Consider the following 25,687-nt stretch of genomic DNA (forward strand, 5'->3'; position numbering starts at 1 on the left):
ATTATTAATTTTTCTATCTGTGAATGACAGGATGGTTGGGAATAACACTGACTTCTCTTAGCACTTTGCTCCTACTTCAGCTGCAGAAACAGAGCATAAAAGCCATACCATATAACCCATCAAAATACTAAACCATGAAACCTTTTTGCTACTGAAATTTAAATTAATAGGGTGGGGAAATTCTTGCTCTCTTTTTCATACATAGCTTTAATTCACACACTAACCATAAGATTGACTATTTCTTTTTTTTTTCTCCAAAAATTATACTACTACATTCTGTTTCCTTCTCTATGTACACTAACAGTTCAGCATGGGGATCAGAGCACCTCCATATGCCCTCACACAATGTGATATTTCAAGGCACATCAGCAGCTCAAAGGATTAGTCAACTAGAATGCAAGACACAAAGATATTGAAAAAAAATACAAGTAATTTTCTCAGACATATGACACTACAATAGCAGGAATAAAGTGGAATTCCACTTCTCTGTATTCAAAGTAAAGGCATCATTGAAATTCAAAGCATTCAAAGACAAAAATAAATCCTTTCACCCATCTCACTGGCAGAGATTCAAAAGCATAAGAAGAGGAAGGAAATGACCTTTCCTGAAAATCTTATTAATCATTCTCCATAAAATGATGTGCACTTCGTTCCCATCTATACTTCAGGTTTCACATATGTGCCAGCCCCACAGCACAAGGGCTCTGTGCATCATGAGTCACCTACCAGCTGACCCAGCTCACCTGGAAACCAGATCCTACACAACACACATACAGAATGCTTGGCTGTTTTTGCAATGCATTACAAAAGAATGGCTACTACGAGAAAGGCATAATGTTAGGAAAAAAAATTAAGCTAGAGAACTACACTGAATAAGCTCTGACAGATGGTACTGCAATGCCCTAAGACATAAAGACTACTAGATACTTAATCATATTGCAGAAAACTCCCAATATCTTTGCAAAATGCTAATAAATCACCTACCATTTAGTTCAGTGAGGTCCAGTTGGCTGCACGTGGGGGTAAATATAACACAGGGGGTGCTTCCAACTCCTCCTGAAGGAAGCAACAAGCAACTGAGGCAAAAGCTGCACTGCCTCTCATGTCAACTCACAATCCTCTCAGCTGCTGATGGTTTGGGGAAAGGGATGTCTGCAGAAGAGGGGACAGCCAAAAGCAATAGCCACCAGGCAGGGAACAGTTTGGAAATCAGATTTAGGCCACTAATAGGTACTGAAGCTGGACTACACCTATAATGTAACATACTGCACCAACTCAGTAGGCTATTATATTATAAAGATTAGAGGACAGGAGGACAGCAAAGATGCAAGCAGTATACTAAGGAAAAGAGGAGTCTGTCTCTCTCCTGCAGCATCATATTTATTTTTTTTAAGCACTTCACTGCATCTCACCTCTTGTTAAAACTCCGATACAAACCCATCTTCACAATCATAATTCCTCTTCAATACGCTCCTCCTCCTGTGATATCCAGTTCCCTACCATATCTCCAAACACCTCCCAACACTTGCACAATTTTGTATCCTAAAGGTGATTATCTCTTGTTTTTAACAGTAGTAAGGCCAAGAAAGAAAAAACAAAGCAAACAAACAGAAACAAAAAAAGAAAATAAACAAAAAACCAAACACAAAACCAAACCTGTGTGCATCAATATCCTCAAGGCTATTATTCTGGGACAGGATCGTTTAGCATATCTATATACACAAGTCATTTTTTTCTAATTAACCGTAAAAACTTATTTTGGGGGTAAATACCGTCAGTTAAATTAAATAAGGAAAAAAATAATCTGTATCTAAGTTTTTCTGTGCCATATTTAATCTGCCAGTCTAAGTTTATTGTGGAATGTTTTTCATCATTTTCCTCCTCAACTACAGCCTTATATGGTGTCAGATAAGCACTTGTTTGCTGGCAGCACATGAGCTGCTGAGCTGGCTTTAGCTGCACGCAGAAGAGGATTGCAGCTCCCAAGGATAAAGGGCATGCACTTTTATCTGTGACCACATTCCCATCACAAGTCTTTGCCAGAAAAAAACTCAAAAATACAACAAAGTATTCCTGCTGTGGAAGACATGACACCAGCAAAGCTGAGCTCTTGTCAACATAGCCTATCCTGCCCCTGGGGAAATTCTGTTGATAAATAAACATTACCAACAAAAGCACAATTTTGCTAGCACAGCTGCACTTACAGAGAGGGCTTTCTCTGGTGTGGCTGTCTTGATACAGATCATATGTAATCTCACAGCCAGCAGAAAAAGTGAGGGGTCATTTATTTTATGGCATTCATGCTGGTTTTTTTATTAACCAGCAAGCATCTGGTCATGTATGCAGACACCCAATGCAGAAGGGTCCTAGAGAAAATGGGGGGTTTGCCTGGTGTTTGGTTTTTTCTGGTCAAACATTTCTGAAGTGGAAACAGTGGAAATCACTTCAGGAAGTGCCAGATGGTTACAGCAGCCCTGTCAAGTCTACCATTAGGGTCTGCATGGCCATCCCTCTTCCCTCCTTCACAACCTCGAAATGTACTTGGAGCAATTCCTCCTCTGCCATAAGACCATTATTACAATTCAGTCTGCTGCTGCTCTCTGACAACAGTCACATTTTCATTTTCTGAGAGCAGGAATATTCAGGCAAGATGAAATTTGGACAACACTGAGTGGCCTGTAATAGATAGTAAATCAGACTGAATGATGTCATTATCTCTTCTGGGTTTAATTTCAGTAAAATGTAGGCTAATTTGAGAGCCATTACTAGCTCATAAACTAACCTTAAGTAGACTTTACTCCACATGTAGATCTTCTGTAACTGACTTGCCCCTCAGAAAGAGGTTTTTCTTGTGGAACTGTCAGCAAACACAATTGCCATAACTGAGAGGGCTTTAAATAGAGTCAAGATGACTGTATGCTATTTTTACTTTTTTTTTTTTTTTTCAAATCTAAAAATAAAACACCATTTTAAATCATTATGAAATGTACATCTGCCCTTTAAACACCACAGTCATCACTGCAATGCACATATATGAAAGGTACAACACACTAGAAGAGATTTCTAAAACATATGCATGTTATTTTAAATCTGTAGTTTCAAACCACTGCAAGTGCATTTGTTCTGTTTATATTTATGAAATTTTAAAATCAGATACCAGCAAACAAGTACTTGGCAAGTGTCTGCCAAAACTGACTAAAACATCAGACTTGAGTACTCACCTTTATCTCCAGATAACATTTTGCAATATGCCTCATGTTGGCTACCCATGAAGCAGAGTAAAATTTATTACGAGCATATTTGCTATCACTGGTCTGTAGGTTTGCAGACAACACTGGCTAGTTTCCTGCTTTCCTTTTTGTCCATCCTTCTGCTCCCTTTTCCTTTTTCCTCCAGCTGCTCATACAGCAGAAGAAACTACCCTATTTTACACAGGATTTACAGTAGTAATGGTACACTACCAGCTGAAACCCAGTCAGCTGTAAGATGGGTACCCTAAGTAGCAGTTAAGGCAAATATCAAGCCTGTAACTACTTTATAATAAACTAAAAAACTTCTTACCCTAATTAACAGGAGCCATTCCAGCCCCAATTATCAGCAGCCATCCTGTTTCCCTTGTCCTACGACTTAATAATGATAGGTTTATACTTTTATTTTAAGTACTTTTACTTTAAGGTATATAGTATATCTATAAGTATTATAAAGTACTATAAATTATTATAAAGTATTTTTACTTTACAAGAGTACTTTACAAATTCACATAAATTTGCAAACACTTTTTGACAAGGATTGTGCTTATTTCCCTTTTTTATCCTCTGGACTTAAAAGTGAGGTAATGACAAATAGTAAGAAACTGTAATTTATTAATATAGTTTTTAAGTTAATAAATTTATCAATTAAAAAAAACCCCTCACCTAAGAGATGATCCTGGAAATTGCTGAAAAGCCAGAACGGGTTACTGATCACAGAAATAATTTTAAAATCCTCATTCTAACTTACTCAAGTGACACAAATTCCTCAATTTCTGCAATTATCTGCTACAAAAACTGACCTGAATTCACTGGTGCATTACCCACTTGATGTGCTTTTTTCCCATTCATATTACTGACAGAAATATTTACATTTTACAGATTCTAGCAAATATTCATACAGCACAAAGGATGAGCTCAGTCACTTCAGATCAGTCACCTACTGTATGTCCAATATCTTGACCAACAAGACCTTCCAGATACTGGAGAGATACAAACACCGACCATAAGCAGCTACACCTGAAAAGTAACTTCACCATCTTTACCCAACAAAATAAAGGAAGCCATCAGCATTAGAGCAGTGTCATTCAGCAAGAGCTCATAATTCTAACCCTGAAATTATATCACACTTTCAATGAAAGAGCCAGAGACCCAACTAGATTTGTTAGGTGTATATATAAATTCTGAATAAATTGTAGAAAAATCTTTAATTGTATATATGCAAACTGCAAGCAAACAAAAGGCTAAGTTCAGTAAATACATTTCTTTTCTAGAACTGAACAAAAAAACATGCAACTCAGAAGAAAACACAAGAGATTAAAGGTATGTATTTCTTCTTAAATCCCCATAAGGGCATAAAGTATCTTAATTAGCTGAAATCTCATTTGTGGGAAGCTCTCAGATGTGCAATGAGAAGGAGGAGTTCCCTTGCCAGATGTCAAGTTCTGCTGATGGCCTTGAAGGAGAACGAGTGTAACCATGAAAACAAATGAAGTGTTTTAACTGCCCACATGTGCCTTCCCTCCAGCAGTTATAACAAGTAGCTTTTTGTACCAGGGAAAGTTTCAACCTGAAACACTGAAAGTTTTCCGTAAGATTTTTATTTTTAAAAAAAAATTAATTCATCATTAGCAAAGGTGTTAAACTCAGAGCACAAAACATTTTGAATCACAGAGCCAGCATCATCCAAAAAGCTGACCCAGCCCTTTGCACACAGTGATCCATCAGCTCCTTTTATGGCCAGCTAGCTGGGTGTTCTCATTTTGCTTTTCATAGTAAGTCCCACCTTCAGGTTTCCCAAAGCTCTATTTTCTTTCCTGGAATGAACCATCAAGGAGAAAAGTCTGTGCCAAACACACTCCCCAAGGGTCCTGTGGAGGTTCATTTAACCACTCAATCACTTCTGCATTTTCAGCCCTTGTTTCACTTGTTAATTACCAAGATTTATTTCTTATAAAATGCTTTGCATGTGTTAAAGTGCTATTTACTGCTAGGGGTGAAGGGCTAGATGCAGAATACACACAGAACAGATCAGACACACAGAAAGAGCAGTTTGCCTATACAGAACAGCTGACATGTAGGAGGATATCCAGCTGACATCCTGGATCCAGGAGGTTAGTTTGGGGTTTGCCTTCTCAAATGTTTGATGGTTTGAACTCTGGAACTATTGTGATGGCGCAAATATCTCTGAATTTCCAGCAATGTGGCATCCTTTAACACTGGGGGAAGACAACTGATTGACCTCTGAAAGGAGAGGAAAGACTGCCCCTGGATTCCTCAGCTTCACCTTTGATTGCGCTTGATTATTGCTTGCAGTTTCTGACACTGTCTGATCAATATTCTTCTTAATCTGTTCCAGCCTTTTGACAGTCACAGTGTCAAAAACTCTCACTGTTCAAGTCCATTCCCATGTCAAACACAGAAACATTTCTAAAAATTGTTCTTTTTTAGAAAAAAAGAAACATTTCCTTGCCTTTTAGAAATCCTTCCAGTTTCTGAAAGTTGTAAAAAAAATATGGTTCCGCAGCACACATCTCTTAAGGATCTTGTGGGATTTAATATTCCCTCAGCAGCTGTTGTTTTTAACTTTATTTTCAATATTATGAGCAGTCTAAGCAGGAATGCAAACCAGTCTATTGTTGTCATTTGACACTAATAGGTTTTTTAGGGAATTTATTATAAAGTCAGGGAGCTTCCTGGTTTGGAATATAGAAGAATATCTATATTTAAACAATATACTTTTGTCATACTTAAATTTCTCAGTAATCTAACCCACTAACAAAGAGAGAAAAGGGCCCAAGAATACAGGTGCTAAGCCAAAGCAGAAACGGTATTAATGCTTCCCCTCTCATGCCTCTATCAAAGAGTGAAACCATTAACTGTCATATTGTGAATACCTCTGCAAAAGCAATTTCTCTTTTCCCTTCTACAAACCACATAACCTCTAAGCTTAAGTAATCAGCAATATCCTCCTGTTTTATTCACATATTATATGTTTCCTAAGGCATCCAAATGGCTGATAAGTAATGCTGGGGAAAACCAACAAAGAAGAATAATAGGTTGGCATAAAGAGAGCACATCCATGTAGGTAAGCACTGTGCTAAGGAAGACTTTTCAAGGAATATGCTGAATCATGAGCCTTCATTACCTTCATCACCGTTAACACTTAATTTTCCTGGTCAGCTACACTTTCTACCTCCCTTTCATTGCCTCATGATGGCAAGATCTGATGGCACATTGCTCTCTTCCAGAGTTTCCACTGCTGAAAACAGCTCTTCCCAGCTTTTTACAGTCTTTTCACCTGAAATGGGTTTATTCAAAACCTCTGTTCTGAACTGGTATAAAAACAGACCTGAGCATTACAATATGTTGAAAATTATTAATGAGGTCATTGCTATCACTTGACTTCAAATGTCCTGACATGCCTTACTGTTGTGAGAAGCATTTCATACTCCTAGCTCTAACCAGATTCTTCCTTTTATCTTTTGATGTAAGGATTCAAGATTTACTTTAGATTTGATATGGCTACTGATAACTTGCAGAATTAATATATTATATAAGATAATAAGAAGCCCAGCAGAGATGTGCAAAGCAAACATCTTCTCTAGATATTTACTACTAAAGTTGCAGCTGAAATAAAATATTTTAAATGTTTCCAAATATATGTATTATTCCGGTGAGTGTAGCCAGCACTACTCAGGGTGACGGTGTGTATCAAGAAGCAGGCAAGCAAAATACAAAAACAACGAAAAAGAAACCTATGGCTTTTGAAAGTATATAAAAATGCAAACAAAAAATCCTGTTCAGATTGTTGTATCACACCTAACTAGCCAAAAGTTTCTACAGTGAGCTCTGATCCTGAAAACTTCTTTGTTGATACAATTTGTGAATCAAGTCCCTGGGGCATAATTTTCAGCCAAGCTGTGTTTTCTGCATTTTTGCATGATTTTATATCATGTGTCACTGATTAATTGCAAACACAGACTGTCCCATTTGGGGATCTGGCACTAGCATACTGACATTGCAGAATTTAACAGCACAGTTAAGGAAATACTGTAGACACCAGGAGAAGGGTTTTTTTGGATGAGCACATGACTGAAGTCTGACCCAGTTCACTTTACAGAAGCACATCATGTTTTTCTCAGTCCTTTCTACCAAACAATACAGTGTGCTTACATGTTGTATTAATGCTCAGGCAAACAGGGGATAACCCAGAAACAGATCAGGAGCACGTACACTTTCAAAGATGGTATTTTGCACAGTATACAGACAGAGGAAGCATAATGTGTTCAGTTCTGTCTCAGTACCTGCCTTTTTGTACTGTCCTGACCTGATTCAGATTCTCTTGGACTGCAGCCTGGGACTTGTTTACTTGACAGAAATTCAGCAGTTTTATATTGGTTTGCCGAGACCACCAAATCCATTTTGTCACAATGTGCTGGCAGTTTGTCACGGTGGCTGTAGCCACCTACTTTTGCTGATTTTCTCTACCACACTCAGGATACCATCCCCTGTGGCTCAAGCAGGAGCTGCAAGCAGGTACATACACCGACGTGCAAGTCAACTGCAAGTCAAAGCATTGTTTTTATTTTTCCTTTCCTGCATTCCTGACAAATCAATAATTTCTTGAGATTCTTCAACAGGGACACTTCTACTGATACAATGCTTTTGTTTGTTTTTTAGTAAACCATGATTCTGCCCTTTCCCTTGTCCTTGCTGAGAGAATACAGCACCCATTCCCTGTCCATGAGGTCGCAAAGATCCAACCTTGCCACCTCCACAAAACCGGGAATTATTAAATAAAAAATTAACTACAAAACAAAGTAGTTGGACTTTATATGATAAAAGCATGGAGGGTTGGAAAAATTTACAAGGAGCTGGAGAGAAACTATAACAGATATACCACATGTACGTATCACGAAAATTGGAGGGGAAAAAAGCCATTGGTGTTCTAAATCCTCAACACAGTGAAGTGGGACTGCTTTAAAACTGCTCACAATCATAGCTGTTTTTTGGAGTTATTAGTTCGTTCTTTCCACTGCCCCCTTCAGAGTTCACTCTCTTCTCTTAGTTCGTCCCTAACTAGGAAATAGTCGTGCTCCTCCCTCGGAAAATATTTCAGCTGCACTAAATGCCAGGACAGAACCACTGTGACACCTGCAGCTACAATACCTCATCCACACTGCTACTTCACTCCTAAAGGTCATATTAAAACCTTATAGATCACAGTATCAAACCACCCTGGCCAACACTTATGCTCCAACAAGAGAAATCTAGCAAGTTAATCGTTTACAACTGCAAATCATGGGCAGACGCTGCTGACAACCACAAAACCAGAGGAAGAGCCCTGTACCATCCTCTGACTCCCTCCACCACAGTTGGGTTTTATTGTACCTGCATTTATCCAACTCTCAGTGTTTTGCAACACTTTACACACTAACAGGGTCAACTCCTTGCAGATGCTCGGCACCTTCTTCTCTCCACTGTGGTGTGCATGTATTCAGATTTCTCTGGAGCACCTAAAAAGCTGACAGCGCACATCATCTGTTTGGAGATGTGGTATTTATTGCTTGCATCAGGGACTTTCTGTGTAATACATCAAAGCAGGGCAAGCTGCCTCATTACTTGCTGCCTCAGAGTTCAAAGTTCAGCTCCAGATCCAGATGTCGAACTTTTTAAACATTAAGGATCATCTGGTTTTACTTTTAGTTTGGCTCATCTGAGAGAAAATCCCAAATCATGGTGTTTGGTGCTGGCTTTCTCATTTCTGTCCATGAGTTGCTGAGTAATCCTTGGGAAGCAAAGAGAATCCCAAAGCCTTGCCTACCTAATGTATAAGACACATATGTTACTAAAATGGTGTCCTCTTACTTATTTTTAAACTAACTATGTAGGACTGCAGTCAGTTGCCAGCGCAGTGACTCAGCACTGCCCTGTGCAAGGAAACTCCCTGCTGGGACTCTTCTCCAGGTCCTGGACCTTTCCTTAAGAACAAACACACCTGCTTTGGGCGCCAGCAGCAAGGGCTCCTGAAATCAGGATGCAAATTGTTGCGAGTAATTAAATAAGAAGCAAAGTGCCTTGCCCATGCAGCCTTCAGATTTCACAATGCTATTTTATAAAAGCTTGGTAGTAGTCAACTCAGGATCTGTATATTACTTCTCTCTGTTTACATTCAAGTTCAGCAAGGTCCTTAATTTTGCATTACAGTCTGCCTGTCACTTCTCAGTCTGCACCTCTCAGGCTTATACCTCTGTGAGTCTAAAAGCATGGCCCACATTCATAACAGCAAAGCTCAGATGCTCTTTTGGGATATTTGTCTTCCAAATCCTCTTGGAACATGGAGTATATATAATAGATTTTCAGAGACTATTTATTAATTAGCATCCACAGAACTATCAAGGGCGTCTGTGGCTTCAAACACAGTATCCTCTATTCAGTAAGCAATTTATTTCAGGAGGTTGACTCATTTCCTTAAAGCTTTTTCAGCTATCTGTTGTGACTGAAAAAAAATTCAGAAAATTTAGAAGTACTCAAGGAAATGAGCCAACACATCCTGGAAGAAATTCATCCAGTATACGCACACAATAAGATAAGTCAGTCTTAGATTTCTAAAGGAATGAGCAGGAAGGAGTTCTAAAAGAACCTGAAATATTTTCTGTGAAACACAATGTTTGTTTCCCATCATCTTAACTCTCCTTACACCCACTTTAAAAGCAACATACTATGGCTAATCAGGAAGTGTTTTTTCTAAGCTGTTGTTTTTTCTCCCTGCAAAGAAAAAAAAACCTCCCCTGAAATAGTTCAGTGAATCTCCCCTATATTTAAAATAAAAACACTGCTGCCAGTGTGCCTCATGAGAACTTTCAGATCCCTGGTACCTATCCCTAGAGGCACAGAGTCCATGGTCTCTATGCACCCAAGACAAAGCCTCCTCACCGAGATGCATAATGCACCACTGAACTACCTCACCACACACACATTACCTTCATGGGTTTCCAGCAACCTATCAGTGTATCAAGACACTAGTAAACATTCTTGGGTATCAAATAAGCCACCTCAAAGTAACTGGTAGAGTTCATGCTCTAGCTAAACAGAAGACAGCTTTTATGCTTTATTAGTTTTGTAATGAGGTGGATGACTTCTTCAGGGTTAAGATTTACCTCTGAAACAAAAAGGATACCAATATAGTTATTTCTAATCTCAAATCTTAAAACTGATGTCATGAAGATGAGAGAAACAAAGTCAAACACTGCTTATGATGGGTACTAAATAGCTCTGAAGATTAAACTGGACAAGATCAAAGCTAAAAGAAACACAAAGGTCATGCTGCAATTCTTTAGAAGCAGTATAATTTTACCAGTGCCAAAAAAATCAAAGGCAAATATATTAAAATCATCACTAGAAGTCAAAAAAAGGAGATAACTATTTTGATTATTTAACTTAGCATGAAATCTCAGAAGTAAAAAGCTTTCTCTCTCTCATGGTGTTAAGAGGCAACAGTAAAAAAAGGATAAAAAACTATGTAGACTAATGCAGGCAAAGAGGTTTTATTAATTTGTGTGAATGTCTTGAAATCACCTAGAGATAACATTTCCATTATTATTTCTTTTACATTCCTAGCAGAATATTTTTCAAGAGCATTAATTCCCTGAGACTGTGCAGGCAAAGAACAGACCCTGGAATTGAATGGAACTAGAAACAAAGGTTCACCAACTCAGCTACTCCCAGCAATACAAGTAAACACAGGCCATAAATAAGTAACTGCAAAAGGTGCAATCAGACTTGCACTCCTATTACAGCAGTCTACAAATCCTATTCCATCCCACCCTCTCTGCTGGGATCCCTTCTGCACATTGCATCTGAGCAGGTCCAGTGGCAAATTACGGACAAAGAGCCTCCCTCTCACTCCTGCTTACACACTCCTGCAGGTACCCCTGCTGCTGTCCCTCAGCACCTTTGAGATGCTAAATTGGCACAGAGCTGTTTGTATTGGGAGAGTAAATGCTCTGCCATGTTAGTGCTGCAGCCAATAGCAGCACAGATGACAGTAATTCACATGAATCTAAAATACAGTCATTTTCGTTTAACTGCTTGAGCAGGAGAGGAGAGTACTCAATTTAATGTCCTGTAATTAGGTCTGCTTTCCAAAACCAAAATCTTACCTGCCAATGACTCAGAACATTCAGCAGAATGGACAACAAAAGCCAAAGCATCACTTGGGGCAACAGCACTGATGTCAGGTGGGATGTCTGGGATTTTACGTGCTGAACAGGCAGCATGGGTGTGTTGGGGGCACTGGACTTTTCACCCTACTTCTCAAATAATTTACAAGTTAAAGAACACATCAAAGAAACTGTTGTTGCTTCGAATTAAATACTACCTCGTTGATAACTCTTAAAAATCTTATTCATTGTTGACTTTGGTAGCTTGTTCCACCCTTATTCAGTATCTGGAAAGCAACTGCCTGCCTGTTTCTACTAAAATTCAGAGATGCATCTATGTTGAAAAATTTGTCAAACTGAATTTTCTCCCACCCTGCAGGCTACCATCTGCTGAACTATGTCATGCATGAAACTCTATATAAGAATTAAACTACAGTGAACACAGAAATGTATTTTTTTTTCAGTTTTTTTATGAGGTCATTACGGGAAATTTATCTCAGTGACAAGAGAATGTGCCTGTTATTGCACTATAATGTTTTTCTATGCATATTTCATTTTATGAAGTCAAATCTGTTTAGGCATAACTGGCTTCATATGCAAGAAACTGCTTCCACATTTGATGGCAAAGATAAAACATTGATTAAGTTCCTGATCTTGCAAGGTATGGAATGTATTCAGTTATTAGTCCTCTTCACAGATGACACCTATTAGATCCAAGCTTTCAGTTTTCATCTGTTGAAAATTATCTTCAAGTATGATTCCACTCACATGAACTAGATTTTTTACCATCAGATAAAGCTTAAATTCTCAAGGAAGGGAGCATTTAATGGAGCATGAGAGTTCATACCATATCTGAATACAAATCTATCTTTTCCTCTTTGCCTTACTACAGTACATGCAAAATGACTGTGTTATATTTATGGAAATTGTAGGTTCATTTTTTGCATTACTGCACACTGGGAGATAAGGGATTAATTTATTCCCAAGGTTAGGGCAGGAATGACAAGGGCAGTGAACCTACTAATTTTTATGCACTTTCAAGGACTACTGACACATTAGCAACGGAATGAGTGGTCAGTGACTTGAAACACAACGGAAGACTAAACAGTTTGACATTAACTCTGAATGACTGTTAGACAAAGGAGGCTGATCTCATGAAGAGAGTTTGACCAGACCTTGAAACAAAGCTCAGAAGCACAGAATTTGCTTGCCTGAAAACTGGCTGCCCACCAGAGTGAGAGCAATGGAGTCCTGGATGCTGCTGGGCACAGAGTCAAGAAACACTGCCAATGCAGAGTCTGTAAGCTTTGTTGTTCCCAAAGAGGAGTGCCAGCTAAGCACAGTCAGTTTAACTGCACTCTTGTAGCATCTTCACCCCAGATCAGTACCTCTCTTATGGCAAACTGGCAAATTGTACAAGGGCTGGGTACTGTTCAGGCCCGGTTGAAAATTCTTCCACACCAGAGGAGTTCTCAGATTGTCAGGTCTGGCCATTCACTGGATCTTTTCTGTTCTTTTACGCTCTCAAAGAGCATAAATTGCAAGATACATCTTAATGAGCTTTGGTAGGAAAGGAGGCCTATCAAGAGAATACTGGTACCTTCAGTAACCTTCTTCAGTTATAATTTAGGAACCTGTGTATCCAATATCAGCATATATTAAAAGATTGTTTTAAACATACCCACCAATAAAGTGTTAGTTTCAGAGTCCTAATGTGCTTGTGTCTCATCTTTTCATGTGCCACTGGTTTTAACCACACCAGTCATATCCTTAACATACCCTATTTAACACTCAGCTTATAACACTTCTCCATTAATTCAGATTCCTACACTCATTGACAAATCCATGCAGATTCAGGAGCCAAGAACTTCATAAAAAAATTACAGGAGGAATTCTGACACTACGTATAATGCAGAACTAAGCCATAATCTATTTCTCACATAAAAAAAAAAAAATAGATGAATTAATGCAACTCCTTTTTCAATCCAGTTGTCAGTGATCTGGAATAACTGTTTTTCCCAAATGATTTTGAAAATACTATGGGGCATGTTGATTTGATGATGGAAAACAGCACAGAAAATGTCTTTTAAAAACAAAATTAAAACCAATCTCTTTCAAATTAATTCAAATGTAAGCTTAACAGAAGGCAGTTTTATGGTAAAAAGCAAATATTATGAATTCAGAAGTCTACATTGTTTTCCATTATCCGGTGTTTGCCATCTTCCCACCTGCTAGAACAGTCACTTCAAAAAGGCAGGGTGGGGAGAACACCACTTTCTGTCCAAAGGATTATAAATATTGTCATGCCAAAACCTCTTGCAGTGAAAAGATACTGACAATGTAGCTGAAAGAGTCCTCCCTGCAGCTATGTTTGTCTAGTTTTCAGGTCAGGGGTATCTCACAAACTTAAAAAAACACAATTAACTGAAAAGTTTGGATGTTCTGGCAAGACTTTCTCTGTCACAGTCTAAACCTCTTCCAGACATAGGTATCATCCTATGAGATTCTAGTTTTTAGTTTTGGGGGTTTTTTTAGCAGGGAAAAAAATAATTTCTTCTTAAAACTAATAAAATGTATGTACTTCAATGGAGTGAGTGTATCTTTTACAGTATCTGCTGCAAGCAATGAAAATACATAGAGGAAACACTTTCTATTCATGTCTTCTAATTCTGTGTTGGTAAAAAAGTAGCTTTCATGTGGTCAGGATCTAGGAAGAATTGAAAGAATAAGACTGGAATGCAGTACCTGAAGGGAAAGCTTCTGAAGACCCTTCATTTGTTACAGATTGGTTTTTTAAACCACTGAAGCCTCACCATGTATGATTTTAGGATACAATTCCTGTATTAGACTGCCTTCGCTTTTCATTATCCTACTCTAGAGGTGGCCTTTCCTTAAATACTAATGAGTCATCAGCAAATGAAATATTTCAAGGTGGCTTTTTCCACACACTGTGGTTGATGACAAACAGCTCAACACCAGCCTCCTGGAAGCTGAAGCCAGACATTGCCATGGAGGCAGCTGGGTAAAGACTGACTCTTCAACACAAAAACTCAAGCCTACGGTTTGCAGATTTCAGCAGCAGCCAGAATGAGGAGTGATCACAAATTAATAATGTTATGCCTAGCAACTAGTCAACAGACATTAACCATACTGCTCGGATTTTAAAGTACAGAAAAGGAAAGGAAAGAACAGAACAGGAAGGGGGGGGAAATCAAGGGAATAATCAGACTTTTCTGGAAGATAATAAAGATATTACTTTGTATGTTTTCTATAATGGAAACCAGACAAACCTCCTGGGAATAAAGTATCTTAACATTTTATAATCTCTCTGTTTAATGTGAGCCACTATTTTAAGTGTATTAAAGGCAGTTTGTGCAAAAGCTTTTTTCTTTTTAATCTTGTCTGACCTCAAAAGAAGAGACGCCAAACTCCATTATCCTAGGAGGCTTAGTATAAATCTAGATTCTATCTAAATTGCCCTATATAACTTCACATCAGGGTGGGGGTTTTTGTTTTTTTTGGGGTTTGTTTTATTTTTTAATGCTGTTTTGGATCCATGATGTAGGCATAACAAGAAGCCAAACGGCCTGTGTAAAGCAGCTGATGGAAACAAATGTAATGACCTTTGATAGCCAGCATTTTAAATGTGCTAAGGATGTCTAGAATGAGGGCATGCATCTCATAAATAGGACTCTGTAAATTAGGACAAAAATAGACCAATCTAGGTAATTCGGCCATGGGAGATAATCCATTTAAAACAGAATTAGGGTTTGCTTCTCTCTCCTGACTTTATATTCTTTATTTTGTACTTCCTGTTTTCTTTAAATATAAAACTTCATGACAACCCATAAAACTCATCAAGATTCAACTTCCCTCAGCATCCCACAAGCAGTGCAGAGTCCACCTGCTCGTCTTCTTGAGCAGTTCTCACTTTCCAAGGAAGTCTTGGAACTCTGTTGCTATAATAACACAGTAGCAAGAAAACTGGGAGGTCTCATAAACCCTTCAAACTGAACATCCATTTCTCTTTTTTGATTCCAACTGGGTCCAATATTTTGCACAGCCTCACTCACTATAAGACTCCCACTCTTGCCATAGCAAAATGTAGATTCCTCTTAAATAGAATGGGAAAAAAAACCCAACCTCCAATATATTAAATACCACTTGTAACAATTTTTAAAACAGGCATATACAAAACAAAAGCTGAGTCAGTACTGAACAAGAAAACCTCATGGGTCTAACAGGATGTTTGTTAAATTCTGTAGTCTTCTACAACTTCAAAAGATGAAGATTTTCACTCTAAATCCTAGTTAAAAAAAAAAAAAAAAAAGAGAGAGAAAATGGACTTCTTCCTTCCTCTTCATCAAGACAGGAAGACTGAAAATTTACCTTTATTTCTCAAAGTAAGCACAGGTACGATACCTCTACTAAAAGCCCACTCTTCAAACTTCATCCCACCTTGTTGTCACTTCCAAGTGACAATGCTCATAACTGGTCCTGAAGAAGTGAAACGTCCATTCTAGGCAAAGTTTAAAGCTCAACTCAAAATGTATTTCAGATTTGACAATTTCACGTTTCATGCAACAGTGCCTGATTTACCTAAAGAGAGAAAATAACATTTCTGCCCTGCATGTAGTCTCAGTGGGACACCTCTCTGTGCTTTTATAGATGTGTTATCTACATTCCCCACACATCTCGCCTCTGGAGGTGGAAAGCTGCTTTAACAAAACTTGATGGATGGGACTGTTCAAGAAGTGCTACTGACACTTTCAAGAGTTCAGCCAGTACAAAACCAGAAATATCCAGGAAAAAGGATGTTTGCCTTCATAGAATACACTGTGTCCCTCACATACACTTTTCTTCTGATAATCCTTAGGAATACACTGGAAAGGAAAAAGAACGTCTGTACAAAGCAATCCCTCAGCAAGAAAACAGACCATGTTTTAACCATACACAATGATGAAACAGAGGAAGATACAAGTATGGTACAAGTGAGCAAACTCACACATATATCTAAAAACATCCCTTAAAATAAAAAATTGCAGAAAAACTGAGCATGGATTTAGTTATGTAGAGCTTTGTAGAATTTTTCAGTTAGGTTCAACTTTTTCCATTTAAAATGAGAGACTGAAAGTTACTGCAGAGCAGTATCCTGTGATTTAATGTCTCATAAAATACACAGCCTTTTCTACAAAGTATTTGTTCATTTATGACTTCCTTCCCTTTTTTAAAAAAATAGCCAGAAGTCCAGAAAAAAATCCACATGCACTTAAAAAAATAAAGAATCAGTCCTTCAGAATGATTCTGTGTTTCTCCCCTGAGGCTTTTCTCATTTTAAAAAGGTAACATCTATTTTCATAAGCATTTAGGAGGCCAAACATTTCACTGAAGTTGTACTGTACTAGAAAAAGCTCCATCTACTATTCCCTAGTGTAAGCAAATCAATCACCTGCAAATCAATCACAGTCTTGTGACCAACTGCAACATCCACTGCCTGGGTGAACGTGTACAGTGATTTCTGATCAGTCTCTTACAAAGAAAAGGATTAAGGAATTTTGGTGGGATTCCTAGTGAGCCACCAGAGAGTGGCAATGAAACCACACTCAGAAGCACAGAATCGTCTTCTCATTACAGAAAACTAATGAGAGTAAATTTGAGTAAATTTACTCAAACAAATTGAGTAAATTAATGAATGAAGAGGCAAGTTTCCAGAGTGCCATTTTCAATGCCTTTTGTAATGGATGTAATCCTATGTAACTTGAGGTGAAAATGTACCTGGATTGCTTCAGACATTTGCCAGATCTCTCGGTACAAATGCCTGAGGTCTGAATGATGCTCATTTTAGGATGCTTATTTTCTCTTCACAGAATTAACAACCACATTTTTCCCCCTCAAAACATTGATTCAGCTTTCATGACAACTAATTATACAACCAACATTAAAAAAAAAAAAAAAGCCACAGGACTACGCTTTTGGTCGTGCAATGTGGTTTTGGGTTTTTTTAATAAGAGCAAAATATTTTCCTTTTTCTGATCCTAGCTCCTTGAAAAAATGGTGCTTTACTAGAAGACATGGGGGAATATTGGAGGTACAGCCACAAGCTGGCACATCCCCAGTGCTGTCTTGTGTTAGTGACCACACACAACTTCCACTGCCAGAGGAGAGACTTTGTAAGTTAAATGATTCTCTTTTTAAACAGAGACCAGGATGGATAACCTCAAGCAATTACATTAAATGTTAATAATGTGTTTGAGAGCTTTTATTCTCAAAAATATTCACCAACTAACATCCCTCTCCTGAGAAAATACGAAGTGTCTTCAACTTGCAAAGGAGTAAGTGGAAACCGGGGGTACTTCACAGCAATTATTACAAAGGACTGAAAATCCTGGATTACACCTGTGCAATTTAACTTACCTTAATTGTGTCTATAAAAGTTATGGAAATTAAAAGTTTTTTAGGTCACGCCCTTATGATTATTTTTTTTAATATTCTTTTGTTTTTAAAATACTTGAAAGTGCTTATAAAAAAAATTAAATCAAAGATAACAGGCATGCCTATCAGGCTGAATACACCCTTACGTCTCTGTTCTCTGTCGTTAAAAAAAATGTACAATTCCATCATTTAGAATGATGAAACCACATGTCTTAAAAGAAAGACTGCTCAGATCTATTTTAAATCAGTAACAAAACTCTCACCACTGCTCATGGATTTCAAGCGGCAGTAGAGACAAATTTAACAAGAAAACATTCACACACTCTGGTATTACACAGTAGCATGATGGGGGGGTTAGGCCCAAAAAGGCATAAATTTGGCTGTTCCTTATAGGATTCTTACTATGTGGTAACAACATTGTTTTGTACGTTAGGGACTCAACAGACTGAAATTGGAAATATTTTTAACCCCGAAAGTAAAATAAAAATCACTTGTAGCCTACAACCAGACCCAACCAGAATTTTACAGAGTTGTGGCACTTTAGTATATTCAATACCAATCCTGAAGTGCTCTGAACCACCAAAAAACAACAGGAAGGGGTCAAGCCTTTATGCAGATGAAGCTCTCAAGGTATTTAAATTAGAATGCTTAAGCTCCATTTAGCAGTCTGTGCATTTTGCAGGAGAGATCACACTTCAGTTGCTAATGCTGTTGGGAAGATCCATTTCTGTTTATCATGGGGACACTTCATTTAGGTGATTTAAATGTTAGTGTATATCCACAGTTCATTCCAGGAGATACTGCAGTTCATAGAGCAACTGCAATACAGCTTTTATAACCAGGTAAGCACTGAATCAACACAAGTCAATATAATTTGTGGAGCTGCAGTAATGCTGGAAAGCAATATCCAACCAAAAAAAAAGAAAGAGAGAACTAGAAACAGCATCTCCACAGCATGTAACATTAAGGGGTGCAGAGAGGGAACATCTTGGAAAAAGGTAGCACAGCATCTCTCCAAAATCCTACTGAGGTTAATTTCATTGCACTACACTTAGTCCCAGCACAGCCAAAATTCCAGTGGTCAGAACTGTTTCCATCAGTTTCTGCTACACCTGATTCGAGCAGCTTGAATTGACAGCTCCTTTCTACACGAGTAATGAGGTTCAGAGAAGCAGCACAATTTTGAAACAAATCAACACATCAGTCCCACTTCCTGAGCAGAGAGTAATTTTAGTGCACGTGAACTGATTCCTTGAGAAGGCAACTAAACCCCACATGCCACTTCAGTTACCCAGGTGCTACCTGTGCTCCAGCTCCTAGTGGGGACAAAGACTGTCCCTTGGACAGGTCCAAAACACACATGCAGCAGAGATGTTTGCATCTAGGGACCTGATTAAATATAACACAGTGGAAAAATCACAATCCAAATATGTAACTGGTGCCAGGCTCTCAGCTCCAACTGCTTTGACCTACCGATCCACTCCTTTTGAGACACATTATTTGCAAATGCACACACAGCCCACAGGCCCTTGCATGCCAGCCTAGAGCTCTTTCCAGCTCCCTCCTATGAAATATCCTGAACAGCACAACAAAAAGCACATAAAAGAATCTCTGTAGAGGATTTTCTTCTACAAGAATTCCTCATAAACAAAAATTCTCACTCCTTCAGAATTTACTCTGAATTTTCCAGTCTGTAAGCCAGCCACCAGCAAAGGTGAAAACAGGAAATGGTATGCACATTTATTGTTTGAGAATAAGGCATTTCATCCTCTAGCAGGTCACTGTAGAACCAGATCTACATTAATTAAAATCATGTTTTTGCATAGTTCACTGCACAAGAAAAGCAAAGAGGAATCCAGGGTAATTCTCTGCAATCTTACCTCAACTTGATCTTTAGAGTAATTATGTAGTATACCACAACACGTATCAGAACAGAAAATATGAAGAGGTAAAAGAGCAAGAAACACACCAAAATATTACAACACAGTTCTGACTTACCTATGTGATAAAGTCCTATCCAGTCAGTTGGGTCTACTTCTTCCTTAATATCCCAGAAAATGATGAGGTTCTGAGATTGTCCCAAGGTGTATTCGTACATACTGGCTGTCAAACTAGACCTGCTATCCGAGGTCACTAAATCAGTGTCACTGTTGGCACGCTGCAAGTTCATGTTCTCAGCCATGGTGCCCTGAGAGGCCAAGCTCTGCAGATTCTCTGGGCTCAGAGTATACCGGAGCTGTGGGTTGCGACGTCGCACAAAAAGCAGGTGTTCTCGGGCTGAACTGGCCATCTCCTCTCCACTTCTGTTAATTCACGTAAAAAAGTTGTTGTTCAGAGACCTATCAAAAAGAAGGAAGAAAGTTTAAAAGTGAGACAGGAGGTTACTCAGTCAATTATTAAATGGATGAGCATTAGTGCAAAAATGCTCCCACACAAGCCTAAAATGGACTGAGTACAAACCTTTTCTTCGTTACGCTACCGCTGCAAACACCTCAGTGTCTGTACATTAAAAAAGAAAGTATGATTCACTTCCAATAAAACTCAGAGCCAGCCACACACCATGAAATAACATTTACAGGCCAAAAAATTGCAGAAAGCAAATCACCCAAGACAATCTGTGAAGCAAGAACAGCCACAGTAACAAAGCTAATTTAAGTCTGGCCTTAAGAGTGAAGTAGCCTTAAGACTGAAGACACAATGAACTCATCTTCCACCATAAAAATCACAGTGGTACATGATGTATATGGTAGTTTCAACAACACTCTCTACGTACTGTTTGTTCAGCATGAGCAAAATGTTGAAGATATTAAAAAGACTGGACACATTTCAGTAGAAATATGGTATTCCAGATTTATGCTACTATAAAATCATTTTGTAAGGATTTTATTTTATAAGATACAAAGCATAGCTTCTGAGATCCTGTATACCATACAAAAACACTTCAAACCACTGACTGGGGTAGTTTAGACTATGGATATATATTCAATTGGCCCATGTCAGTTCATATATGCAGTCAGATTTTGTTGTCCTTTTCCATACAGCAGAAAACAGAGGCCTTATAAATTCAACAGTTTTCTTCTAGCCCTGAGGAGACACTTCCCTGAAGTGTCTTCTGTAAAACAGTCATGCCAATATCACACAACATACATTGAGAAGCAGAACTTCCATCTCATTATCCACAGCTACTAAAAGTCCTGTCATTTGAAAATAAGCCCTCACATTACTCACAACTTGAGATAAATCATCAGAAAGGAAAGAATAAAAAAATATTAAAATAGAGGGAAAAGCTTATAGGAGGGCAGAATCAGATGATCCTTTTGCCATTGAAGGAATACAAACATTTCCTTATCTTAGTTACAGGAATTGGACCAAAGCTGTTTGCCTTTTCCAAAAGCTATAGTTTGTATTAACTCATTGTTTCTTTATTTTACAGAGGAAATAAAACAGTTCTCATCTGGTAGAACCACTTGCTTTCAGAAGAAACTGAGTCTTCTGGTAATCTGTTTTTCAGTCAAAACTGTGAAAATTATCTTCTATATTATATTCAGCTGGAATGGGAGCCAGGTGAATATTTCCTCCAAAGCTGAACCAAACCAAAGCAGTCCTCCTGCTCAGCAGTAACTTCAGAGCTTACAGGGAAGAAATTGTGTCCTGGGCTCCTTACACTCTTCACAGAACTTGAAAACACTTTTTCAACATTTCTGAATAGTCTGTAGCTAAACCAGTGATGTCAACTATTACACTATAGTGTCTTCTGTGGAGGATGTATACTGAAGGAAAGATATCCTTATATACATATATAAATAACCACATAGAAGAAAAATGGGTGGGTAACAATACACAGATACCTGTGTATTATTTCATGGTTTTCTTCTGGGTGTCAGAGCCTTCTGCTGTCATATAGAGATACATTTGTTCTCTTAAAATAACCCAAGCATTGTCTGACAGTGCTGTGTGTCACCTGTTCCTGGTTTCAAGCAAGAAAAACTGTAATGCAGAATTAAGTAGAACCGAGGAGAAGTAAATGAATTGGTTGGCCACTTCCATGTGTATTATCATTTTAATTAGACCTACAGTACACTACTGCTATCAATCAAATGTCTGACAATTAGAGATAAATACCAAAAGATATTAGTTATTAAAAATAAAAAACAACACTTGCAGATCCCAAGACTGTGATTAAGAAAAAAGAATTGGGTCTTTTGAGGTGTCTTTTTTAAAGTGTTTTTTAAAAGAAAAGGGCATTTTATATTTTAAGGGTTTTCCTATTCTTTCCTCCTTCCCCACATCATGCATCTTCAAAACCTGTCTCTTCATTTCCATTTCCTATCACTCATCTGTAATTTTCTTTTCAATAATATTTCAAAGTATGGACTACATAAAAAAATTCCTCTGCTATTTTTCAGCTTTTCTTAAATGGGAGATGTTTTGAAACATTAAGAACTAACAAAGGGGAAGAACAAAGTTCAACTCATCCAGCTATATGCAGTTCATCACATACTGTACGTGGTTCAGCACCAAATAATGCAGAAAAGGAAGGAAATAAAAGGTCAGTTCAATACTTTTACCTATACAGTAGTGACATGGAGATGACCATATTTACTTCACAAAGTACATGACAAAGTCTTTCCTGACATGAGCAATATTTTGGCTGCACATACAAAGCCTACTATTTCTGGTGTTGGACATCAGCAGAGTTCACTCAGTCTTCTCTGTCATGTTCCTGTGCACTCTGTCTCTAACACCAGTGCCAGTGATGAAAAGGAAACTTTGTTATAAAAGGCTTTTTTAAATAAGAGTCAGGGAAGTTAGAATCTTGTTTCTCTATGAGAAGTATTACCCACTAGATGTGAAAATCCTGGATTGCTTTGAGATCAGAAGGGTAAATAAGAAATAGCCACCAACTTCCCTAGAAGCCAGTGAAACACACCGGGATCAGCCAGTCCCTGTGATTCGTCCTCTTTTTTGTCCTTCTTTTTTTTACTTTGTGATCTGAGTAACAACACACACTACATTTAAGTGTTAAATGTCACAGTGAAAGAGTTGTACCACCAAGTCGGGAGGTCCCAGTTTGCACCTGAGCCTGCCCACCACAGCAAGCAGCACGTGCACCTGCCCGGGTACCACCACGCTCCACGCCAGGAGATCGGGCAAGATTAATTAACAGACTGACAGCGTGCTATTCACTTTGTTTTCTTCTGTCCCACATCCACAGATTTGTGTAATTTTGAATTACTGTATGCAGTGGTTTTATGGCAGAAAAATCACTGCAAAATAAAAGTCATGCAGGAGGACTACAAGTTAAAGACAAAGTTTTAACAGGAGGGATGAAGAAATTTCCTTCAGCTGCAGAGCCGTATGCTGTACCCAGGGCAGCACTGGCATTTGTTGGAACATATTGAAAATTTATATGTGGCAGATGGACAAACTCATCCACGGTTAAGGACACATGAGAACTAACTTGTACTAGCCAGGACTATACCACAGTTTGAGAGATAAGAACAACCTGAGAAAAATGTTAACTCCTTTGTAACAGCTCATTTTCTTAAGTCCCAATGATTATCACTCTGCTGAATCACAGACATCATTACAGTTTCTGAAAGGAAAGAAAACCACAAATCTAAATGCTGGGTAACTTGTCTGATCCCACTCATAATACCAAGTGTCTTGAAGTTATGATTGAAACAATGATCCCAATAAATCATATAACAAAGCAACTGAAATCAGTTTGCAACCAACAAGTTAAACTCACGTGTAAATTAGCTCCTATTATGGAAAAAAGTACCTGCAAAAATTAAGGACTTGTAAGCTTTTAGAGTATTTTCTAAATTCAGTAAATAGGTTGTAAAGGGGCCCTGGTGACAAATAGTACTCTGTTATGTAGTATCTCACAGTAAGCTGGGAGGTTAATTAAGGATATTTGTAAAGAGAGATATACGACACTCATATTGTCACAGGGGAAAAGATGATAGCCATAAAACCCAAGCCATAAGAAGTGATAGAAGGGAAAAAAGAACCACTAATTATTTGCAGTCTGGAAACAGGATGAAAACCTTACACAATGTCTTCCTGCCTACAAAAGAAATTATGTATCTGACATTGCATTAACAATTCCCAATGTCTGTCACTAACAACATAACCAAGAGAACACTAACACATACATCCTACCAGAGACTGAAAATAAGAATTATCCTCCCACCTTCAATTCGTGCTAAGCGCCACTGGAACAGCATTTGCATCCAGACTTTACTGTAAGGACAATACTCAGGATTAGCTCTTTGCACCTGCCCTGCCATGAAGGTTTGGCTCACCAGGCTGAATCTAATCACAGAAGCAATTTCCCTAAGTATCAGACCAAGCTGGCAAGGCTCATTGTTTTGTGATGGCAAGCTGAAATGTGGAATCTGAATCAAAAAGCACGGGGGAAAAACAGGCATGCAAGAAATCAGCAGATACTAACTCTAGCCAACTATTTCAGATGAAAAGTGAAACCTGCACCAAAGCTGCTTATCCGTATCACAGCTTTTTCTTCAGTAATTGACAAGAAGCTTAGAGAGAAATAGGACTGAATTCCTCTTAATCTCTAAGTGGCACAAGTTCAGGATTATTTCTACCTAAGTACACTCCTCAATTACTAATCATAGAGGGACCAGAACTGGGAAATAGTTCCGCTTAATATACAACATACAGATAGGAAAAATCCCCTGCCCAACTTTCTTCAGCAAAGGACATTGAAAAGAAACATCAGACCTTTTCATACAGTTAAATATTCAATAGCCTAAAAAAAAAAATAAAAATACATGAATGGAAGTCAGAGTGCCAGCACAGGAATAACTAAAAAAAAATCCCACCCCACCACGTACAACAAACCAGCGTTCCCATGCTGCCTTGTTTATCTTACTCATAACAGTGATTCATTTCTTGTTTATGTAGTGATCTTTGATGTGGCTTACGGGTCTCGCTAACAGCCTCTTCCCACAGCGTTTACTGTAAAACAATTCCATAGGGCTGGCCCTGAGAGCATGACCAGTCACCCTGGACAAGATCTGTGCTCTAAGGGGGTGGCTGGGGGTGTTGCTGGGGAAGTGGTGATTAACCCATTTCACTGGGGGACTGGCTTCATGTCACTGCACTGCAACATCACATCACCCACAAGAGGAGCAAGGCGAGGAGCTGGGCACTGCAGAAGCCCACAGGCCAAGGCTCAGCAGGGAGAGCCCTTGGGGAGTGCTCTGCACCAGTGTCTCTGTTGCTGTATGTCTGTTGGGCAGCAAGAACTGTCCTGCCCAACTGACCCCCAAACTTCCCCCATCCATAGAATCATTGAGGTGGGAAAAGACCTTCAAGATCATCCAGCCCAACCATTAACCGAACACTCAAAGGTTCACCACTAAACCATCTCCCTAAGTCCCATATCTACACATCTTTTAAATAACTCCATGGATGCAGAATCATTTTACTGGGCAGAGGGTTTCAATATCTGACAAGTCTTTTGGTAAAGAAATTTTTCCTAAGATCCAGTATAAACCTCCCCTGGGGCAGCTTGAGGCTGTTTCCACTGGGCCTTTTGCTTGTTACCTGGGAGAGGAGACTGACACCCAACTAGCTACAACCTCCTTTCAGACAGCTGTAAAGAGCAATGAAATATCCCCTGAGCCTCCTCCCTGTAAGACTTTGCTCTAGCCCCTTCACCAGCTCTGTTGTTCTCCTTAGGACACGTTCCTGGTGTTATCTCTCAAAGCCACTCCCACACTGAGGTAAGCAATCCACGTAATTATACAGAAGAACACACTAACAGTACAAAGAAGAGAAAACATGCTGGTTTTCCAATTATACACTGTG

At 38.6% G+C, this 25,687-nt stretch overlaps 1 protein-coding gene across 1 annotated transcript in view; it reads right to left on the bottom strand.

Annotated features, from left to right (window-relative positions):
- HECW2 (HECT, C2 and WW domain containing E3 ubiquitin protein ligase 2) overlaps positions 1–24,860 on the bottom strand; it is a 106,648-nt gene extending 81,788 nt beyond the window's left edge. The window contains exons 1-2 of the mRNA XM_008926916.4: positions 24,799–24,860; positions 19,844–20,184 (exon numbers count right to left, since the gene is read on the bottom strand). Coding sequence (XP_008925164.1) covers positions 19,844–20,135 — 292 coding nt within the window. The 5' untranslated portion in view covers positions 20,136–20,184; positions 24,799–24,860. The remainder of the gene's footprint in view (positions 1–19,843; positions 20,185–24,798) is intronic.
- Between the last annotated feature and the right edge of the window lie 827 nt (positions 24,861–25,687).

The sequence above is a fragment of the Manacus vitellinus genome, unplaced genomic scaffold (genome assembly GCF_001715985.3).
Source record: "Manacus vitellinus isolate BGI_N305 unplaced genomic scaffold, ASM171598v3 scaffold_20_pilon, whole genome shotgun sequence".
NCBI lineage: Eukaryota > Metazoa > Chordata > Aves > Passeriformes > Pipridae > Manacus > Manacus vitellinus.